This window comes from Sminthopsis crassicaudata, chromosome 2 (assembly GCF_048593235.1).
Source record: "Sminthopsis crassicaudata isolate SCR6 chromosome 2, ASM4859323v1, whole genome shotgun sequence".
Classification (NCBI taxonomy): Eukaryota; Metazoa; Chordata; class Mammalia; order Dasyuromorphia; family Dasyuridae; genus Sminthopsis; species Sminthopsis crassicaudata.
In genome coordinates this window covers 647,952,341-647,971,310 of record NC_133618.1, presented here as the reverse complement: position 1 = coordinate 647,971,310, position 18,970 = coordinate 647,952,341, and the positions used below count along the sequence as shown (strand labels likewise).

At 36.9% G+C, this 18,970-nt stretch overlaps 1 protein-coding gene across 1 annotated transcript in view; it reads left to right on the top strand.

Moving 5' to 3' along the window:
• The window catches only part of LOC141553817 (heparan-alpha-glucosaminide N-acetyltransferase-like), a 326,105-nt gene extending 311,839 nt beyond the window's left edge, over positions 1 to 14,266 (top strand). The window contains exons 14-17 of the mRNA XM_074285273.1: positions 3,745 to 3,815; positions 7,915 to 8,027; positions 11,135 to 11,354; positions 13,871 to 14,266. Coding sequence (XP_074141374.1) covers positions 3,745 to 3,815; positions 7,915 to 8,027; positions 11,135 to 11,316 — 366 coding nt within the window. The 3' untranslated portion in view covers positions 11,317 to 11,354; positions 13,871 to 14,266. The remainder of the gene's footprint in view (positions 1 to 3,744; positions 3,816 to 7,914; positions 8,028 to 11,134; positions 11,355 to 13,870) is intronic.
• Positions 14,267 to 18,970: the final 4,704 nt, after the last annotated feature.

The window sequence follows — 18,970 nt, the reverse complement described above, 5'->3', positions numbered from 1 at the left end:
AGGTTATGACATGCCCAGGCTGCTGATGCAGCTATCACCATTGTATTAGGGATGGAGGAAGAAAAGAACAAATGTCTTTAGCAGGCAGAAACAATTAACAGCTTGGATTTCCTGAAGATGCTCAATCTTGGCTGAGCACTTCCCAAATGAGAGGAGAGGAAAAAACAGTGACTATTAGGCAAAGGGACCTGGCCTTCTTTCCACACCCCATTCCTGTTGGAAGTTTTTGTGATGGATGACAGGCTGCTGGCTGTAACCCTTCCACAGAAACCAAAGGTGAAGGGCAGACAGACTTCTCTAAATCTCCTCATAAGCTGAACTAGTAAAAGCTGTGCACTAACTACATCTGTGCCCAGGAGAGGGATAGAAATGCAGCTGCAGCCCGGCCTTGCTGAAATGGTCTTGGTGATTTTTCATTTTTTGTCATTTGGTGTTTGGAAAAGATTGTCTCATAAATCCAGATTTCAAAAGAGCAGAATGAGCATGCTGACTTGGAAAGAACCAAGGGAAAAACTCAAGAGACTTGAGTTTGGAGGAAAAGGGAACACGTGTTACCTCAACTGCTGACTTGGGTGGGAGATCTAAAGGTACAGGAGATGATGGAAACTGCAAAGCAGTCCAAAGCATTGCAAAGACACAGTATGGGATAAAATGACTCTTTTGGGACCATGTTTACCCCTGCACCCCAGGATTCACCTTCTTTCCAAAATTGAGCTTTTTAATAATAACAGAAGATATGTCAGGAACAGAGTGAAGGAGCAGGGCAAGGTGATCTTGACCATTCTACAAATGAAGAGATAGAGACACAAGTCTTTGCCCAATGATTCCATGAGATGGTTAGTGATCTGCTTCTATCTCCGGTGTGGTAGAAAAAATACTGGATTTAGAATCCAGATCTGAATTCAAATCCTAACCTTGCTACTTTGTATCTGTGGTATCTTGGGGAAGTCACTTATCCTCTAAGAGTCTTAGTTACTTTATCTGTAAAATGATGAATTTGAACTGGATGGCCTTTAAGGTCCTTTCCTGGTTTTATACCATCATTCTGAAATACACACACAATGTAAAGGAAAGAGGACTAGACAAAGTAACAGTTGAAGCCTTAGTTCTTTCACATTTGTTGTGTAAAATAAGCAAGTTGTTTGCTTTATAAAATGTTGCTTTCCTCATCTGTAAAATAGACACAAAGTTCTACCATGATTTAAAGAACTTCTTGTGAAATTTAAATGACATAATAACTAAAGCACCATTAATTAAGATTGGCCAAGTGCTTCATTTGCATGAGCTCATTTAAACTTCAAAACAACTTTGTGAGATAGGTACCAAACCCATTATTATTTCCATTTTAAAGATAAGGAAATGACTTTCTTATAGTCACAGGGCTTAAAAAATATCAGAGATGGGATTGAAACTCACATTTTGACAGACTTCAGATCTTCCTTTTCCTTTACTTCGTTCTTCACTTATCCAAAAGCAGTTAAAAAGAGGGAAAATATAATAAAAATATTAGCTATTACTATTATTATAAATTTTAGCATATATCGACATTACATCCAAATGCTAACTCCCTTGGGAAATAACTAGAGAACTGGGATCCCATATCAACACATGGATTTATTTTTGAATTAGAAGCAAACTAAGCCAATCCATTCATCATAAGCAAGGGAGGAAGCATCAAGTATGGCCTGGTAAATGACATGGAAATATCAATGACAGATTTGTGGTTTAAAACTAGGTACATAATGTCCCTATGGAATTGAAGGATCATAAAATCACAGGTTTAAGGGTAGATTTAATGCTGGAAGAGACTTCAGAGACTTAGTCAAACTCCTTTATTTTACAAATAAGCTAACTGAAGCTCAGAGAGGTTAAACCCAAAGTCACAAAGGTAGTAATTTGAAGAAAAAATATGTTCTTAGAGAACTGTCTTCTCAGATAAAAAGGGACTCTGTGGGGAAAAAAAATCCATCCCATTTTTTTTCTAAAATATTAAATCTGATATTACAAGTATGTCATCAATGTATATATGGAAATTTTTTGTTGTTGTTGTTATAAAAGTAGGCTAGTATCAAAGCTAAACAGAGGGAGTCATAGTTTATTAGTGGGAACCCAACTAAGGATGGATTAACAATACAAGGAATCTAGTCATCAGAGTTTCTATTCTTTAAATATCAAGACTTCTGTGACCTATCACCCTCATAGTCCCTTAAGAAAGGAGAATGTTTTAGATTAAAACATTCTTAGTGTTGTACAGATATTTTTCCTCTTTGTTTCTAGATAGGAAAAATTTCTGAGTTAGGTCTACTCACATAAAGTAATATTTGCTCTGTTAATATTACTTCTTTCTAGTTATTAAAGAATACTAAATTGTACCCTGATTATCCCAATTTTCCTGTATTATATAAAAAGTCCCATCTCTGACCTGGTTTAAGGATGTTCCTTTATTGGGACAGGGAGGGGAGGCAAAATAGGTTCCAGGTACAAATTTGTGGAGAAGTAAAGTGTAGCCTAATCATCCCATTTCCAAAACTTTGACATGGGAATTTCTGAGCCTTGTAATTAGTCAAAGAAGCATAGAACTGGATTCACCTAAAGGTTTGCAAACAACAGTTTTGTTAAAGATATTATCTATGGGGTTTTTTGAGCCCAATTTTCTACAGGTTTAGAAGTAAAAGCAAAAGAGTATAATTAATATAAACAATTTAAATTGTATAGATAGTCAGGATAGTAATTAGTAAATCTAGACATCAATAAATGAAGGAATCAATAAATTCTGTTCCTAATTTGTTAGCAACATTTATTGCTAAGAGGTTGGGCTTGGATCTCTTTGGTGAGAGATCAAAGACCCTTAGTTGAAATGTTTAGTTTTCTTCTTTGGGTTTCTTCTTATGAATACTGAGATTTTATCAATAGGGGAATAGGATACACATAAATCATCAATATACAAAATTATCAACATGAGGATATAAGGCCTCAATAGTTAAATTAGCTGTGTCTACATGTGTATATACATGGGTCTATTTTCTAACAAGCAATAGCAATTCATTTCTATCTCTCAACCCCTTGGAGTTACAAAATTCTAAGACACATATATAACTTAATACCTATCATCAGGTGGGTCATACGTCAAAGATAGGAAGAGACCTTGACACCAAAAAAGTGAATTGGGAAAGTCTTTAATGGGCACTTCTACAGAGTGACAAATGAAATGATCATAGACTAGTTTTAAGATCCTTTGAGCAGCCTAAATATTCTTTAAATTCCAGGCCCCTCTCTTCTGTAAAATGACTTAATTCTCTACTTTGGCAAATCGTTTTGTTTAAAAGTCTTTATAATGAGTATACTGAAAGAGTAAAAAAAAAAAAAAAATGAACAAGTGACTCTAAAATAATCAGAAATACCTGCTATGTGGCACCAAAATCAAAAGAATAATTATTTGGAAATCTCCATTTTTCTATCATCTGCCTCTTCTTTGGAGAATGCCCTTTGTGACACAGGGTGATTTTCCCAGAACTATATTCTTTAATCCAAGGTGACCCCTGATTTAGAATTTGTCTCTGCTTACATTCTTATTAAGCAAAGTATCTCTTAATTCTTTAATCAATGAAAACATTTAAAAGTCCAACATGGACATTTGTCACCACATCTATGGCCCAACTCCACCCCAATTTCTATGACTCCTGAAGTAATCTTTTGCTTCTATAAAGTCAGCTATTGACCTGTTCTTTCTTTTGGATCTCTCAGGGGATTATTTCAGCTATCCTCACTATGGGCACACAGAATGAAGGATTTATTCCAGTCAATAAAAACCTCTGGTAAGTGCTTTTGAATCTATCCAATGAGATCACATGAAATTTTTAGGCAACATATATATATATATATATATATATATATATATATATATATATGTAGTATGTTACCTATTTTATATTCCAAACTAGCTGATCACTTGCTTCCCTCATGATAGACATTCATTTTCTGCCCTACCCCCCCTTAAATTTGCACACATCCTGACCCATGCCTGGAATATCCTCTTCATCTCTGCCTCTTAATCCTCATCTTGCTTTACAATACAGCCTAGGGCTATTACAAAGTGTTTCCTGTTCCCTTTCTCTGTCTCCCCAATTCTCTTATCACATGTTGCCTTGTATTTACTTGAGTACATTTTGCCTTCCCCAGACTGTTTTAGCTTTTATCTCTCCCTTTCCCTCCAGTGTCTAGCACAGGGTTTTTTATACTCCCATGCAAATGATTCATTCTTTAATTTCATCAAGTTAGTAATCAGTGTCTTCTGATCAATAAACAAAATGCTTGCTGAGTTTATTGAAATCCAGTGCTCTTTCCACTACACCACACTCCCCTGGCCCTCCCTCCATAACATACATGATATATTTTTCCTGATTTCTGATTTGCTAGAAAAGATTAGTATGAGGATAGGGGAAACGTATTAGACTGGTTTCTTGCTCAAGAGTTCGGTAAACATTCTATATTAAAAATGGAGAGATGTAGGTCCTATTTCTAGCTCTGCCCTATACCTGCAGGCCAGCTGACAAATATCTGTGTCTCAGTTTCTTTATCTATAAAAAGAGAATAGTAATATTTGCCCCTCATAAGGATATCCTTTGTAACCATGAAAGTGCACTGTGAATTGTGAATTGCATAGCACTAGATAAGTGCGGGGGACTTTATCATATAAATGAGTCTCATTCCCCAGAGACTCAAATTTCTGAAAATCCCATGGGCTCTTCCCAATTGAGAAAAAGAACTCATGCTTTCAATAACCACGTTCCATGGAGTAGCATCTTTTTACATTCATCGTTTTGCTACTATAATAAGGTTTTACTTGAGGTTCTACTAGATGCTTCACATATAATTAAATGTCTAGGCATCAAGCTGCCTTATTAACAACCACATGGAAAATCAACCTGCAGCTTTTTTCCCAGTGTCACTCTGAATTGCCTCTGAGGGATAACTAAAGGTAGGATTTTCACAAAGACCTTTCTTCTAAATTCAGATATGTCATCCTATTCATCCTCATGTCATTCCAGTAAGTTTAAGAAGCCTCCTCCCAGTTCTGTCCTAGTCTGTGCATATTTCTAGTACTGTAACATAATCTTCTGGAAAAGACTTATTTCTTATTGAATACATCAACCTACCTTCTCTCTCCTATTTCAAAAAGGAAACCAGTGCAGTTCTAATTAATGTGGCCTTAACTACTTCAAGGAATATGAAAATTTAGTTTGCCACACCATCCCTTGGCATAATATTTCTATGTGAGCCTTAAAACACTGAATGTGACCCTTGATAGCCTTGTAGGAGAATAGAGCAGTATGTAAGTTCTCTAAGCCTGAAACAGAGGCTCACACATGCTGGTGAAGGCCCTTCTGGGAGAGTTGGGACATTAACTGATCATTGCATCTTAGAGAAGAGTGGAAAGCTAGTGATAGAATCAGGCAAGTAATGGGAAGTAAATAATGGGTCCTCTTAGGAGCAACAGAGAGGAAGAAGGTGTTAATGCATACTGACAAGAAACCTCTAGGGCCATTTGCTCTATACAGATATTTTGGCAGCCAGAGAGAGAGAAAGGTAAGTGTTGTAATGAAATATGTTTGGGCCCTGACATGATTTTAACCTGTGATGTAGTTCTATCCTCCCTGCCAGACCCCATCTGAAAGATCCACAAGTCCCTTTGTTCCTGAGGCATATATAGTTTGGGAAATGACATCCTTTCACTGTCCCCCACTTCCCTCCCAAGAAGAAGTGGATCCCAGTTATGGAAGAGAAGGGAGAATTACCATCTCTTGGATTTCAAACAGGGAGAGGCCCCATTCCCTTTCCCAGGAAGTACATTTAACTCCCCTTTTTCCAGGACCCAAGTCGTTAAAATTGTCTAACATCTGGCTGAACAGGGGGGAATAAGAAACAGAGAAAACCTAAGGTCCTTAAATGATTGAAATTCTGAAGTTTGGCATTGTCCATAAGAGAGAGAGAAACTTAAAAGGAGATGCAACAAGAGAGACTCTCATTATTTTCTTTGCTCACCTCCTCCCAAAAAGTTTCAGACTCAGAAAGAAGCCAGTTCCCACAGCATTCCCACTCCAAACTGGGCAAACTTGGGACTCTTACAGGATAAGTGTTATTCCCCAAAGATCCATTAGCTGCAAAAAAAAGGTGCCTGGTTTACCTCACAAGGATATTCTTTGTATCCATGAAAGTGCTTTCTGAATTACATAGCAGTAGGCAAGGACTTGGGACACTATGGAATTAGTGTTCATTCCCCAGAGATTTAAATTTCTGAGAATCCCATCAGTTCCTTCTAATTGAGATAAAGAGATCATGCTCTATGGGGTAGTATGATGTTAAAATACCAACTAAGGGTCAGAAGATCTTGAATCTGGTCTTGGCTCTGTTGTTAACTTACCACATGGACTTCACATTTTTTGAACCTCAATTCCCTCCTTTATTGAAATGGGGATAATAATCTATTTTACACAGGGTACCATGAAGGTCAAATGGGATAATGGTTATAAAAGTACCTTGAGATTTGAAAAAGTCCTATGTGTATCCTTACACTAAACTTATACCTACATAAATATACAATCTTTAGATGAATGAGTGTGGCCTATATTTAGCAATCCTTAATCTCCTGTTAGTAAAAGATTGGTCATTCCCCAAGATAGCAGGAAGCCAATTACATCACAGGAAATCATGGTGCTAGACGCACATAATCATGACCATTCCCAGCTGAGAATTGTAACAAGAACAAAACATGTGGATGCAAATCAGAGCCAAGGCAGCCTGCTGCTGAGGTCCCCATGAAATGACATGCAGTCAAGCTGGAGAGGAGCCAGGTTATTGCTTAATGGCTGCAAAGCGCTGCCAGCCTCATCAAAGAAAGTACATTTCCCACATCCAAGGCCAGACTCAAACCCAACAGGTAGATCTTTTCCTCCCTCTGCTACACTTTCAGGCCTGTAGACAGGCCATATCTTTTGAACTCTCAAATCCTTTTTCCTCACTTGCTTCAGGTACCTCAGTCCCAGTAAGGATCCTCATACCCACCATTCATTTTTTCACTCATTCATTCATCATCTCTTATGTGCAAGCAATTTGTGAGACAAAAAGTTGTCAGATACTATTTCTGTGCATGGCTTGGGTGCTACCTCCTAGAAGAGGCCTTTGTTGATTTCATCTAAGTCTTGAAATGATTTTCGATGATTTTGTATATGATTTGCAATTACCAAGTTGTGCATATATTGTGTTCTTTTATTAGGATGTTAATTCTTGGAGGGTAAGAACTGTTTCAGTTTTGTGTTGTTTTTTTTTTTAAATCCCCGGTACCTAGAACACTGTGTAAAAAAATAGTAGACTATTAATTGATGCTTGTAAATTTAATTAAATTCAGTTGAATCCCTTCCCTCAAGTAGTATATAACTATTAATGGAGTTAAAAAAGACCCAAATAACTATGGTTGAGAAGCATAGGTTCAAGAGAGAATAATAAAAAGAGATGGAGTAGATGGAGACAGGCAGAAATATGTGAAGGGAGTGTTTTATTTTGGGTTTTTTGTTTTTGTTTTTGTTTTTTTACTTAGATCTTCAGATTTCATTAAAAAAATGGGAAAATAGAAAAGTGGATTCTAGGTAGACAGAAGGGTATAAATAAAGTTTCAAGAAAAGGAAAAAAATATGGGAAGCCTGTTAAGTTTTCTTAAACAAGAGTCTAGCATTATAGTAATGGTATCATTAGAGGAAATAAAGCTAATAACATCTGGAAAAATTCAGTCTGCACCTGATTGATCCATACTTGGATCAAACCTTGAGTCATTGAGTGTAGATAATTTCCCATTTAAAGTACAACCTGCTTGCCCAGGTAGCATCTGGTTCTGACATCTCTATTTCTAATTTCCACCAGGTCTCTGTCCTTTGTCACAACTACCAGCTGCTTCTCTTTCATCCTGCTGGGCCTGCTGTATTACATCATTGATGTGAAGGGTTGGTGGAGTGGCTGTCCTTTTATTTTTCCAGGTAATTTTCAAGGGGGAAAGTGTGGGCATATGGGGATCTTCCTCTAGATCATTTGTGAGAATGGTGAGGAATTTCCCTTTGTGAAGCTTATATCTATTATCCAATGATTTTCAGTTTGTGCATAAAAATTTTGCTCATCTCTAGAAAAAGAGGGACAAAATCCAAGAGAACAGGTCAAACTTCCAGCCAGTTTGACCAAAACAGTTTGATATTATCTTGGGAGATTTTGAAAGGGTGATTTATCAAAAGCATGTAACCTTGAATAGAATATTCTAACCTATCTCTAGGGGAGAATTGAAATCTGATGGGTAGCACTTCTCTATTCTCTGGAATGTCATGAAATAGATAAAAACTAAAGAAAATGAAGAGGAAAATTTTTATTTCCCAGGTTTTGGGGCTACAGGAAATATTACATATGAAACATATATGATTGTATCCTTGTTGTATGCAAATAAATGATGATTGAATAGTTACTCTGTATCCAGCACTGTACTATACATTAAAGGAAGGAAAGACAGGATACAGAAAACTGTTATATGATTCTTACTCACAAGATGTTTATAATTTATTTTTTGAAAGCATTCCTTTTTTATTAGAGCTTTTTTATTTTTAAAACATATGCACAGATAATTTTTTAACATTGATCCTTGCATATCCTGTTCAAAATTTTTCCCTCCTTACCCCCACCCCCTCCCCTAGAAGGCAAGTAATCCAATATATGTTATATATGACAAAATATATCTTAAATCCAATATATGTAAGCATATTTGTACAATTATCTTGCTGCACAAGAAAGATCAGATCAAAAAGGAGAGAAAATGAATAAGAAAACAAAATGCAAATGAACAATAACAAAAAGAGTAAGAATGTTATTGATATGATCCATACTCAGTTCCCACAGTCTTCTCTCTGGGTATAGATGGCTCTCTTCATCATGAGATCATTGAAACTGGCCTCAATCATCTCATTGTTGGAAAGAGTCATGCCCATCAGAATCGATCATCATATAATATTGTTGTTGCCGTATACAATTAATGATTTCCTGGTTCTGATCATTTTACTTAGCATCAGTTCATGTAAGTCTCTTCAGGCCTCTCTAAAATCATCCTGATAATCATTTCTTATAGAATAATAATACTTCATAACATTCATATACCATAATATATTCAGCCATCCCCCCAATTGATGGGCATCCACTCAGTTTCCAGTTTCTAGCCACTACAAAAAGGGCTGCTATAAACATTTTTGTACATGTGGGTCCCTTTACCTCCTTTAAGATCTCTTTGGTATATCTTATTTTAATTTATAATTTAATTATAATTTAATGAGGAATTGTAGGGGGAGAATCAATTCAATTCAGTAAATATTTACTAAGTGCTTATTATATACAAGACAACATTAGACACTAGGGATACCAAGACAAAAATGAAACAGTCCCAACCTTCAAGGAGTTTACATTCCATAGCTGAAATAATTGGAGAACAAAATAAGACAAAGTATGTTTAAATGTTGAAAGATATAATCTCCATGGAAATCTTCCTCTGATGCCTCTTCAAAGTATACATATGATTGTAGATTTTCAAATACTGGAAGTTCTTGTAGATCCTAACAACCTGGGACATTTTTGAGCATGAGCCTAATTATGTCTATCATCCTAGAACAAGTCTAGCTAAATTCTTAGAAGATTATCATCAGGTTAGTCATAAGGCTAATGAATATTAAGAAATGATATTGTAAAGAATATTAAAGAAATAATGAAGAACATTTACTAAACCAGAATGATACTAATTTATTGTTATAGAGGTAACAGCCACATCGATAAGATTATAGATGCATCAAAATATAGAATATCTGATCTATCATTCTATATTATCATTGAGGGCTCCAGAAGCCAGGAAAGGCTTAACAAATGAGCTGGTAAGTTTCTTTAAGCAAGAGTCCAGCATTACAGGAGAGTCTCAAAAGAGAGTAAAGGTGAGAGAGACTAGGCATGTGTCTGGCTATTTGCTTGTTTATACCTAGATGTTTTTAGCCAAAAAAAAAAAAAAAAAAAAAAAAGGAAATAGGAACCCAAGGAATCAGTAAAAGAAGTCAGTGTGGCAGTATAGAAACAGTGCTAAATTTGTAATCAGAGAACCTGTGTTCACAGAGTACCAACTATCTCTTATTACCTTAAAAAAGGTCTTTTCCCCTCATCCTCACTCTTCTCATGTATAAAATAAGATGATTAGAGTAGATGATCTTCTAAAATCTCCTCCAGGTATGATGATGGAATTATGGAATTAAAAGAGATCTCAGAGGACATCTATTTCAATCCTTTAATTTTTCAGATGAGGAAACTAAATCCCAGAATATGTGTGTGTGTTTATGTTTTATTCTTGAGTTTGATTGAATTGGATTGGATTATGTTAAGAATTCACATTCCCTATAAATTAGACATAGGACTTTATCCTGCCTATTCTTTCTAGAGATTCATAAAGAAGATTATTTCCAAATAGATTTTTACTGAAACCAATTAGAAACCTCACCCCCCCACACACACACTTTTAAATGCCTGGCTTTTCTTGATATGAACAAGAAAATTAGAATAGGGATAATGGCCAAAGGCAATCACATGTATTGTAGAAACCACCAAAATGAAGACTCTCAGAGAACAGACCTGAAAATCATCTAATAACTAACTTTATGATTCCTGCTTTGGTACCTGCTGTGGCTGAGCAGGCCCATTAGTTGTTATTAGGGTTTTGTTTGTTTGCTTGTTTGTTTTGCTTCCTATCAAAATGAATATTTTGGATTTTTGGTGTCTCATACTGTTACATCAGTCCTCCAAATAGCTCAAAGAATTATTTTGACTCTGTTTTAAAAGTTAAAAAATAACCAGTACTTAACTCCATCTACTTTTTTCAGACCTTAGAAGTTTGATAGAGGTCAAATTCTATTTTGATTACAGAATGTTCTTCCTTTTGTGGCCTTTCTTCCTTGGCCTGCAGATGGGCAGAAACAACAAGTGATGTTGAAGTTGTTGTCACTCTGGGACTCTGAGCCTTTGAAAAGGGAGGAACTAAATGGTAAATTAAAGCTCTGGTCTCTCTATCTTCTTGTTACAGGAATGAATTCCATCTTGGTTTACGTTGGACACTCTCTCCTGGGTAGTTACTTCCCTTTCAGCTGGGAGATGAAGTCACCTACTTCTCATGCTGAGCCCCTTGCCCAGGACTTGCTGGGCACAGCAATCTGGGTCTTCATTGCCTTCCTGCTATTTAGAAAGAATATCTTCCTTAAGATTTGATACCTGGGAGCAAGCCCTAAGGGTACAGGGTTCTGAAGGTGAGCATCATTTGATTGGGGAAAAGCAGGTTTTGAGGCCATGGGGAAGGTGATTTTGGAAAGTACAAATAGGAATTTGGTTGAAGCTTTGCCTCACACCCCCAAGTACTTTAAATCCAATTGAGTTATCTCTACAGAGAAGAGCTGTCATTTCTATATGGTTCATTCCAGGAAAAAGTGTCTTGTGGGCATGAAGCCAGTCTGATCTCTGCTCCTACTTTTGAAATGAATAGAGGGCTTCAGAATACAGAGGAATCAACTCTAGCAATGCTGAGCCTGTAAGAGCAGCACACTGGAACCTAGAACCACATCGCCTTCTTATCTGCTTCCTCCTTCCTCTGTACTTTATTTCCTTTAGCAATTTAGTGATCCATCCCAAAGCACCTCTAACAACATGCTCCTTAAAGCAAAGCTGAGACATCCAGACAACTGTATCCAAAACTGTATCCAAAGGCATCCTAGACCCAAATCAGGCATTGGGTAAATTATTTCTGATTTTAGAAACAAAATCAAAAGCTTTGGTTAAGGATTATAAGGAAAGAATAAGAGATCTACAACTGATACAGACCTCATGTTTTCTAATATCCTCAGAAGGGTTAAGGTATTTGCAGAAATTTATGGAAGTGGTCAGATTTCAAGCCTCTGACCCCAAATCTAGTACTTTTCCCACAACACCACAGGTTCCTACATATGAGCCTTTCTTTTCCTTTGTATCCCAGCCAAAGTGAATTCCTAGATACTCCCCTCCTATATACCTTTTTCATGGAGATACCAAATGCAATGTCCTCCTGGAACCCAGTCTTACTGCTATGATTCTTTTCACCATGTTCAAATAGTTAACATTAATTGAACTTCTCATTCAGTGACAGACCTAGGGCCCCATACCCATTTAGAATTCTGTACACAAAGAAACTAAGAGTTGAATCCCACTACAACATGCCTAACAAGTGGTCATTCAGATTTCCCCTGAAGACTTCTATAGGTGGCAGAGATGGGATGAACCCATTTACTTGCCAAGTCAACTCATTCCATCACTGGATAGTTCTGATTGTTAGGAAGCTTTTTAAAAATATCAAAATGAGACCTGCTTCTCTGCTACTCTCCTCTGCTCCTCTATGTGTCCTCAACTATTGCTCTAGGTCTTTGCTTTTGTGCCAAGCAGACCATCCTCTTTCACAATACCACTTAAATGCTTGAACTCTAGCTGAGACCTTGTTCTCCATCTTCAATCTTTTCTTTGCCAGACTAAATATAACCAGATCCTCCAACAAATTCTTGTTAAGTCACTTTACCTTTCTCATTTTTATTATTATTTGCTATAAAAGAATGGCTATGTGGTCTCTAAAGATCCTTCCAGCTCTTACATTCTATAAGCTTGGGTCTGGACCAGCCCCAAGAGAGAATATCAGCAAAAGACACAGAGAATATGGAAGCTGAAGGGTCAGTACACTCCAAACCCCCATTTTCTAAAGAATGGCAGAATGCTAGATATAAAGACTCTGAGGTACCGGCCTGAGTTCATCCCTAATTCCCTGTTCAATGTCTTCTACATCAGCCAGTTGTCACTTCTGATGTTTGAATAGCTTTTATTGCTTAGTTCTTGCAGTTTTCCTATGGGTCTTAAGTGGATGAAGAGCCATCTCAGGTCTGAAATCCACTTGAGTTAATCATTCATGGGAAGGAAGATAGAGCCGTTATTAAAATTCCAATAGCATTTTCACTTCCTGCAGAAATGTGGAGTTCTTTTTATTATTATTATGACTAATTGTGTCAGCAGTTCTACATGAACTCAGTGCCAATTAATATGAGCATTCCTCTAGTGAAAGACTAGGGGCTGTGTATACTCAAAATAGAGAGTTGGGGGAGGGAGAAAAAGTGTTAGATATTTATTTATACAGGCATATACATATATTTCACTAATCTCTCCAAGTTGAAATATTGGCTCTTGGGGTCATCCATTATGTCAGGGTCAAAGATGCCTTGAGTTATATAAGACTTAAGATAAATATGAACTATAGTCCTTGAAGTTGATAGCTCTGTTGCTTGTTGAGTCAGATAAAGCCCTCCTTTTCTCAGACCCACCAGCAACTGTAATATTAGAATTCTCACTGAGGCTGCAAGGATCTTGGACCATTCCTTAAAAAGTGCCCAACTTCATTTTTGGAAAACTAAAAATTACTTTACCAAATGCTCTCAAACTAGTAGCAATTCAAGCAATCAGTTTCACAAGAACACACACACACAGACAGACAGACAGACAGACAGACAGACACACACACACACACACAAAGCTCACTAGTAGTTTCCGTACTAATAGTACTAGAAGTAGATCAGTTTATCCTGGGGAAATTGTATACTCAGTAAGCATCCTTAGAAATAAATAACAAGGAGAAGATATTCCAAAAATTCTATTGATTAGGTCTCAGATTAATGAAGAATGGGGAAAAAGTATAGGACATCTCTAACTTGACTGCTATCCCTCCTACTTTGCAATATCTATTTTCTTTTTCTAAAAGGGATCACCAGATTACAGATTACATAAAAAGGCAAGATGAAGAAGAGAAAAGGATCTCTAAGACCCACTTTATGACTGAATAAGCAGGATTGCTTAGTACAAATCTTCAGAGGGAATGGGTCTTTCCTCTTTGGGCATACTCTTCTCCACTCAGAGAGTATTATTTCTGTTTATGAAAAAGGAAACCAAGTCCTCAAAAGAAAGTACCCTGCCACTGCAAACCTGATGTTACCCAGGCTTCAATACAGGATGGGCAAGAAGGGAGAGTCCATAAGCTTTGGATAAACATCCTGCTTTCTCAGCAGGTTAATCGGATTTTTTAATAAAAGACCATGGAAATGTCAGCAAGTCTGAGCAAACAGAGCCGATCTGGAGCTGCAAATTCCATCTGAGGAAGAGCAACCTGATTTTTAAAAAAATAAAAAAAAGACAAACCAAAAATATCTGTTTCCCTGATTTTTTTTCTGTACTGCCCTCCAATGAGGGCCTCTACCCCACATGAGGACTTTTAGAGAATCACATAATAAAGAAGAAAGCTCCAGTGATATTAGCATATTAAGAAAAAGGTACTGCCAAGGACCAAGAATTGATAAACATTAGTGACAAGGCAACCATCACAAAGGAGTGAAGGGCCATCTTACTCAGGGCAGAATAGGTGGGATCTGAGTTAGAAGGAGCACAACACAAACTTTTTAAGTTAAAATGAGTTGGGCTTATAGCATGGTGTCTATGGCTCATCATGATCCAAGGGCTGTGCCACAAAGGAAGGCTACTTGTCAGAACAGAGATTCAGGATTAGAAAGTTCATATTACTTTTATATTTTAGTTTTGGATTTAGATTTAGATCTAGAAGGAACAGGTTTGAATATACCATGATATGACATTGGACCCTTCATAGACTCATGGAACTAGAACTGGAAGGTATCTCAAAGTCCAAACCCTTTATTTTTCCAATGAGAAAAACTCCAAAGGGATGAAGTGACAACTCAAAATTATACAAGTGGCAATTGATTTGAATACTGATGCTCTGATTCCAGACCTACTGATATTTTTTACCCTTTAGTATGTGAGTACACATATGGTTATTGTTGCCTGTTCTTCATTCTCAAAGAGGACCAAGACATCAGGAGATGATGCCATGACACATGCATATATATATATATGTGTGTGTGTGTGTGTGTGTATGTATTTTTTTTCTTTCTCTCTCTCATCTATATGTATATAAACACACACACACACACACACACACACACACACACACACACACTTATTTGAAAGAGGAACAAGGAAGGACAGTCTTCTATGCCTAGTACCTAGTATGGACCAATATCAGCTTATGTGATTTTGGCACCTTGACATCCCCCACAATTTTTAGAAGTTTGTGGATTTACTATTGTAAAATTTATTGAACTAGAAATGGAGATAGCTTCATCAACCACCTAGCACACTGAATGGTCTGATATATCTCAATACTGTTGAAAAAATTCATCATGATTAGAAGTATGAAGCATGTAACTGGATATTCCATTGACTATCTGAGAAGGGACATTGGTGGAAGATCATACTGAAGACAGAAGCTAGGTCAAAACCAAAAATTCATAGCAAGAGCTGAAAAGGAGAAGTGTTAAGAGACAAGGTACATATCTTAGATGTCAATATTTCAATATTAGAGACAAATTTTTGGCTGAATTAGACAACATGAGTATTTAATTTGTAGTCAGTAGCTACATGGATACATGAATTATAAATCTCATTGTATGGTGGCTTAAATAGGTCTCATTTCTGGCACTTTGTGGTTATGTCACCCTGAGCAAGTCCCTTAACCTCTTAGCATTCTTAACAATTCTCTAAAACTATAAATTATAGAGAGGTATTGGCCTATTTTGGAAGAAGAAATTCTTCACAAGGGAGATTAATATAGCAAATAAAAGGATAAGTCCAGTCCCTATCTCAGTTTGTGGTGTGGCTCTATCCATTTGTCTTTTCAGGTGGGGAACCCTTCATGATCTTCTTGCAATCATTCATCTTCATGGAGTGGAGAGGGGAAGAGGGGACATGAAGGATGCCCATAAATCTATTAGCTAGAGTACCTTCCATTGTTTCCCTTCCTTGACTCAATTACCCTTTTATATCATAGGTTTCTATAGTCAGGACCTCTGGGCTGCTGGAATGGAAAAGCAAAAATTACAGCTTAAACACCCTTAACCCCGAATGAATACATCCTACCTTTCTCTTATTCTGAGGCTGTTTTTAGGCAAAGAGTAAGGCAAGGAAAGGATTTTTCTGCTAAGGGTAACTCAATTAATTCATTTATTTAAATTTTATTTATTATTATTAAGCTCATTTTTATATTAAATTTATTGTTAATAATATTTTATGGCAACAGGACTGGTTGTCTTGCCAGGAGAGGGAGCAAGTGAGCCAGGTGAAAACAATCCATGGCCAGTAAAGTGACCCCGAGGAGCTAGCATTTCATAGGCAGCTTTCTCTACACATCTATTTGTGTTTCTAGAAAAGTCTTGGGTTCCAGGTTCTGTTTCAAACTGCCCGAGGTCTTATCTACAAAGAACATTTAAGGGCTAAATGATATTGACTTTGGTGCACAAGGTTAAAGACAACCATATCCTTGACAGAATCTTCTGAGTGATTTTCACTCTCCTGGGAATTCATGTATCAGAGGTTGAAGGAACCTGTCAGATAATTTTCTCAACATGTCTCACAATAAAGCTGAATATTTCTTGGTCCTTCTAAGCAACAGACTAAATTGGAAATGCCACAATCCAAGGAGTAGTTCAAAAGCTGGTCCAAACACATAATAGAGACAAAGTGGACAGATCCTGTCTATAAACATAATCAACAAATGTATGCTCAAAAAGATTTCCTAAATGTTAAAAAAATTAGGTACATGCCATTTAAGGCTTAAAAGAATTTAGCCCAGTATCCTTTTATTGAGTCTTTGATGGCAGGACATAGGAAAGAAAGGTCTTGTTTCTGTCTTTATTAACAAACTAATTAACAAACAAATACTTAGCCAACTCTTGGTTAAAGTTTTTTTCTGGGATATGCTACTTATCTCCTGGTTCCATCAATTATAAAGCAGAAGAGACAGTCAGAAGCTTGCAATCCAATCCCAGGTTCACCTGTGAAAGCAGCATATGTTGCCACTGCTATGTGCTTAAGGTTGTGGTTGGTGCTGAGAAAGTGAGATTCTCCTTCCTATGGATTTCTGAGAGATTTCTGAGAGAGAGAGAGAGAGAGAGAGAGAGAGAGAGAGAGAGAGAGAGAGAGAGAGAGAGAGAGAGAGAGAGAGAGAGAGAGAGAGAGAGAGAGAGAGAGAGAAAGAGAGAGAGAGAGAGAGAGTTTGAAGAATCCCCAAATATTTGACAAGGGATAGAATCATTCTTTGAAATCTATTGTGTGAGCTATTCCTCCTCTCTGGCAAAGGACCACTATTTCTATTTTCCTTGTCCCTAAACCCTTGTCCCATTATAGGGACAAATAGGACCAAAAAAAGAGATTGTTGTGTCAGAGCACATGTCCTTATGGAAGTTGTCCAAAGCCTATCTTTATTCACACTCAATGGGACACCTTACCCCCAAACCCTAAGCTAGCAGCTTATTATTCTAATTATATATTGAATAACTAGATAACATGTAGAAGCTACTATATATCAAGAGAATTGCATTCTAGACTTTTCATTGCCATTATATTATCTTGTGACCATGCATAAGACCTTCACCCTTGGAGGCTTCAAGTTTCTCATGTGAAAGTAAGGGAATTGGACACAATGATCCCTAAGGGTCTCTACTAGATTTTATGCTTCTGTGAAATATGAGACCTAAACATGTCACTCCAGGAGAGGGAAGCCAGTAAATCACATATACACTGAGGGGCAAATATCCAAGAACCGAGTTTTCCCTCAAAGCAATGTTGGATGGTCATTAGGGTGATTAGTAGGGAGGAGTTGTCATTGAGTATGTAAAAGGACAGGCTAGAGGTTCAGAATTTCAAACTTTGCCAACTTTACAATTTTGCCAAGAACCAGATATGATGGACACCCTGAGTTCACACAAGGGAAACAGTGATATGTGATTCATTTCATTACTGATATCTCCCCAACAAAGAAGTTTATTCTTTCTCTGGGTAAAGGGATGACAAAGAACTGGGCCTTTTAACACTGAAAGTGTCATTATTCTCCTGCTTTACAAATCCACTGTAGTGATATAATGGGGATGGGAAGGATAGTTAGAAGCTGCATCTGGTACTCACTGCTGTATGCCATTGATCAATATTTTTAATTACTTACATGATTGATTAATAAAAATCCCTACTGACTAATTGATTTTCAAATCTAGCAAAAGACTCCAGTTTTTTAAATGGGAGAGTTTTTTTTTATTTTATTCAAAAGGCATGTTTTATTTCTTTTGATCATTTTGATGGGAATTGCAAGTAGAGGATAGGGAAGTAAAGATAGCCACAAATGGAAAATTCTAGATTTAAAAAAAATTCTTAATTAATTAACCAACTATCCAACTAACTAGTGGTCTACTGAACCTGATCAACACAAGCCTAGCAGAAAATTCAGCTTTATTGGAAAACAAGCCTTCAAGAGACAATTGTCCTAATTGATAACTGACTTCTCCTTCAGGGTGTCTTTAGTTACTGTTCATGCTTATCAATCATAGTCCTACCATTAAAATGACCTCAGCACTCATATCCTTCCCCTAAACATGTTTAAATAAACAAAGAACTAGAGTTACTGACATCACACTCTGGGTCAGGGGTAAGGTAACTATTTGACTAGTAATCAATATGGAATTTCCCTGACTCTCCAAAATCTCCGTTCTTTTTCTAGGCAAGGAAAAATTCCACTTTAATAGCCCCACCTACCTTTATGGTGTGATCTTCTAGATATTCCAACTATTCACAGCTTATGTCAAGCACTGGAACGTTGCAGAGCCTCCTAAGTAGGATCAGGAATGACTCAAAATATTTTAGTCTAATCATCTATATAAGAAAATAATCATCTGAGGGGCAAATGCCCAAGAACCGAGTTTTTCCTCAAATCAATGTTGGATGAGTAGTGGGGCGATTAGTAAAG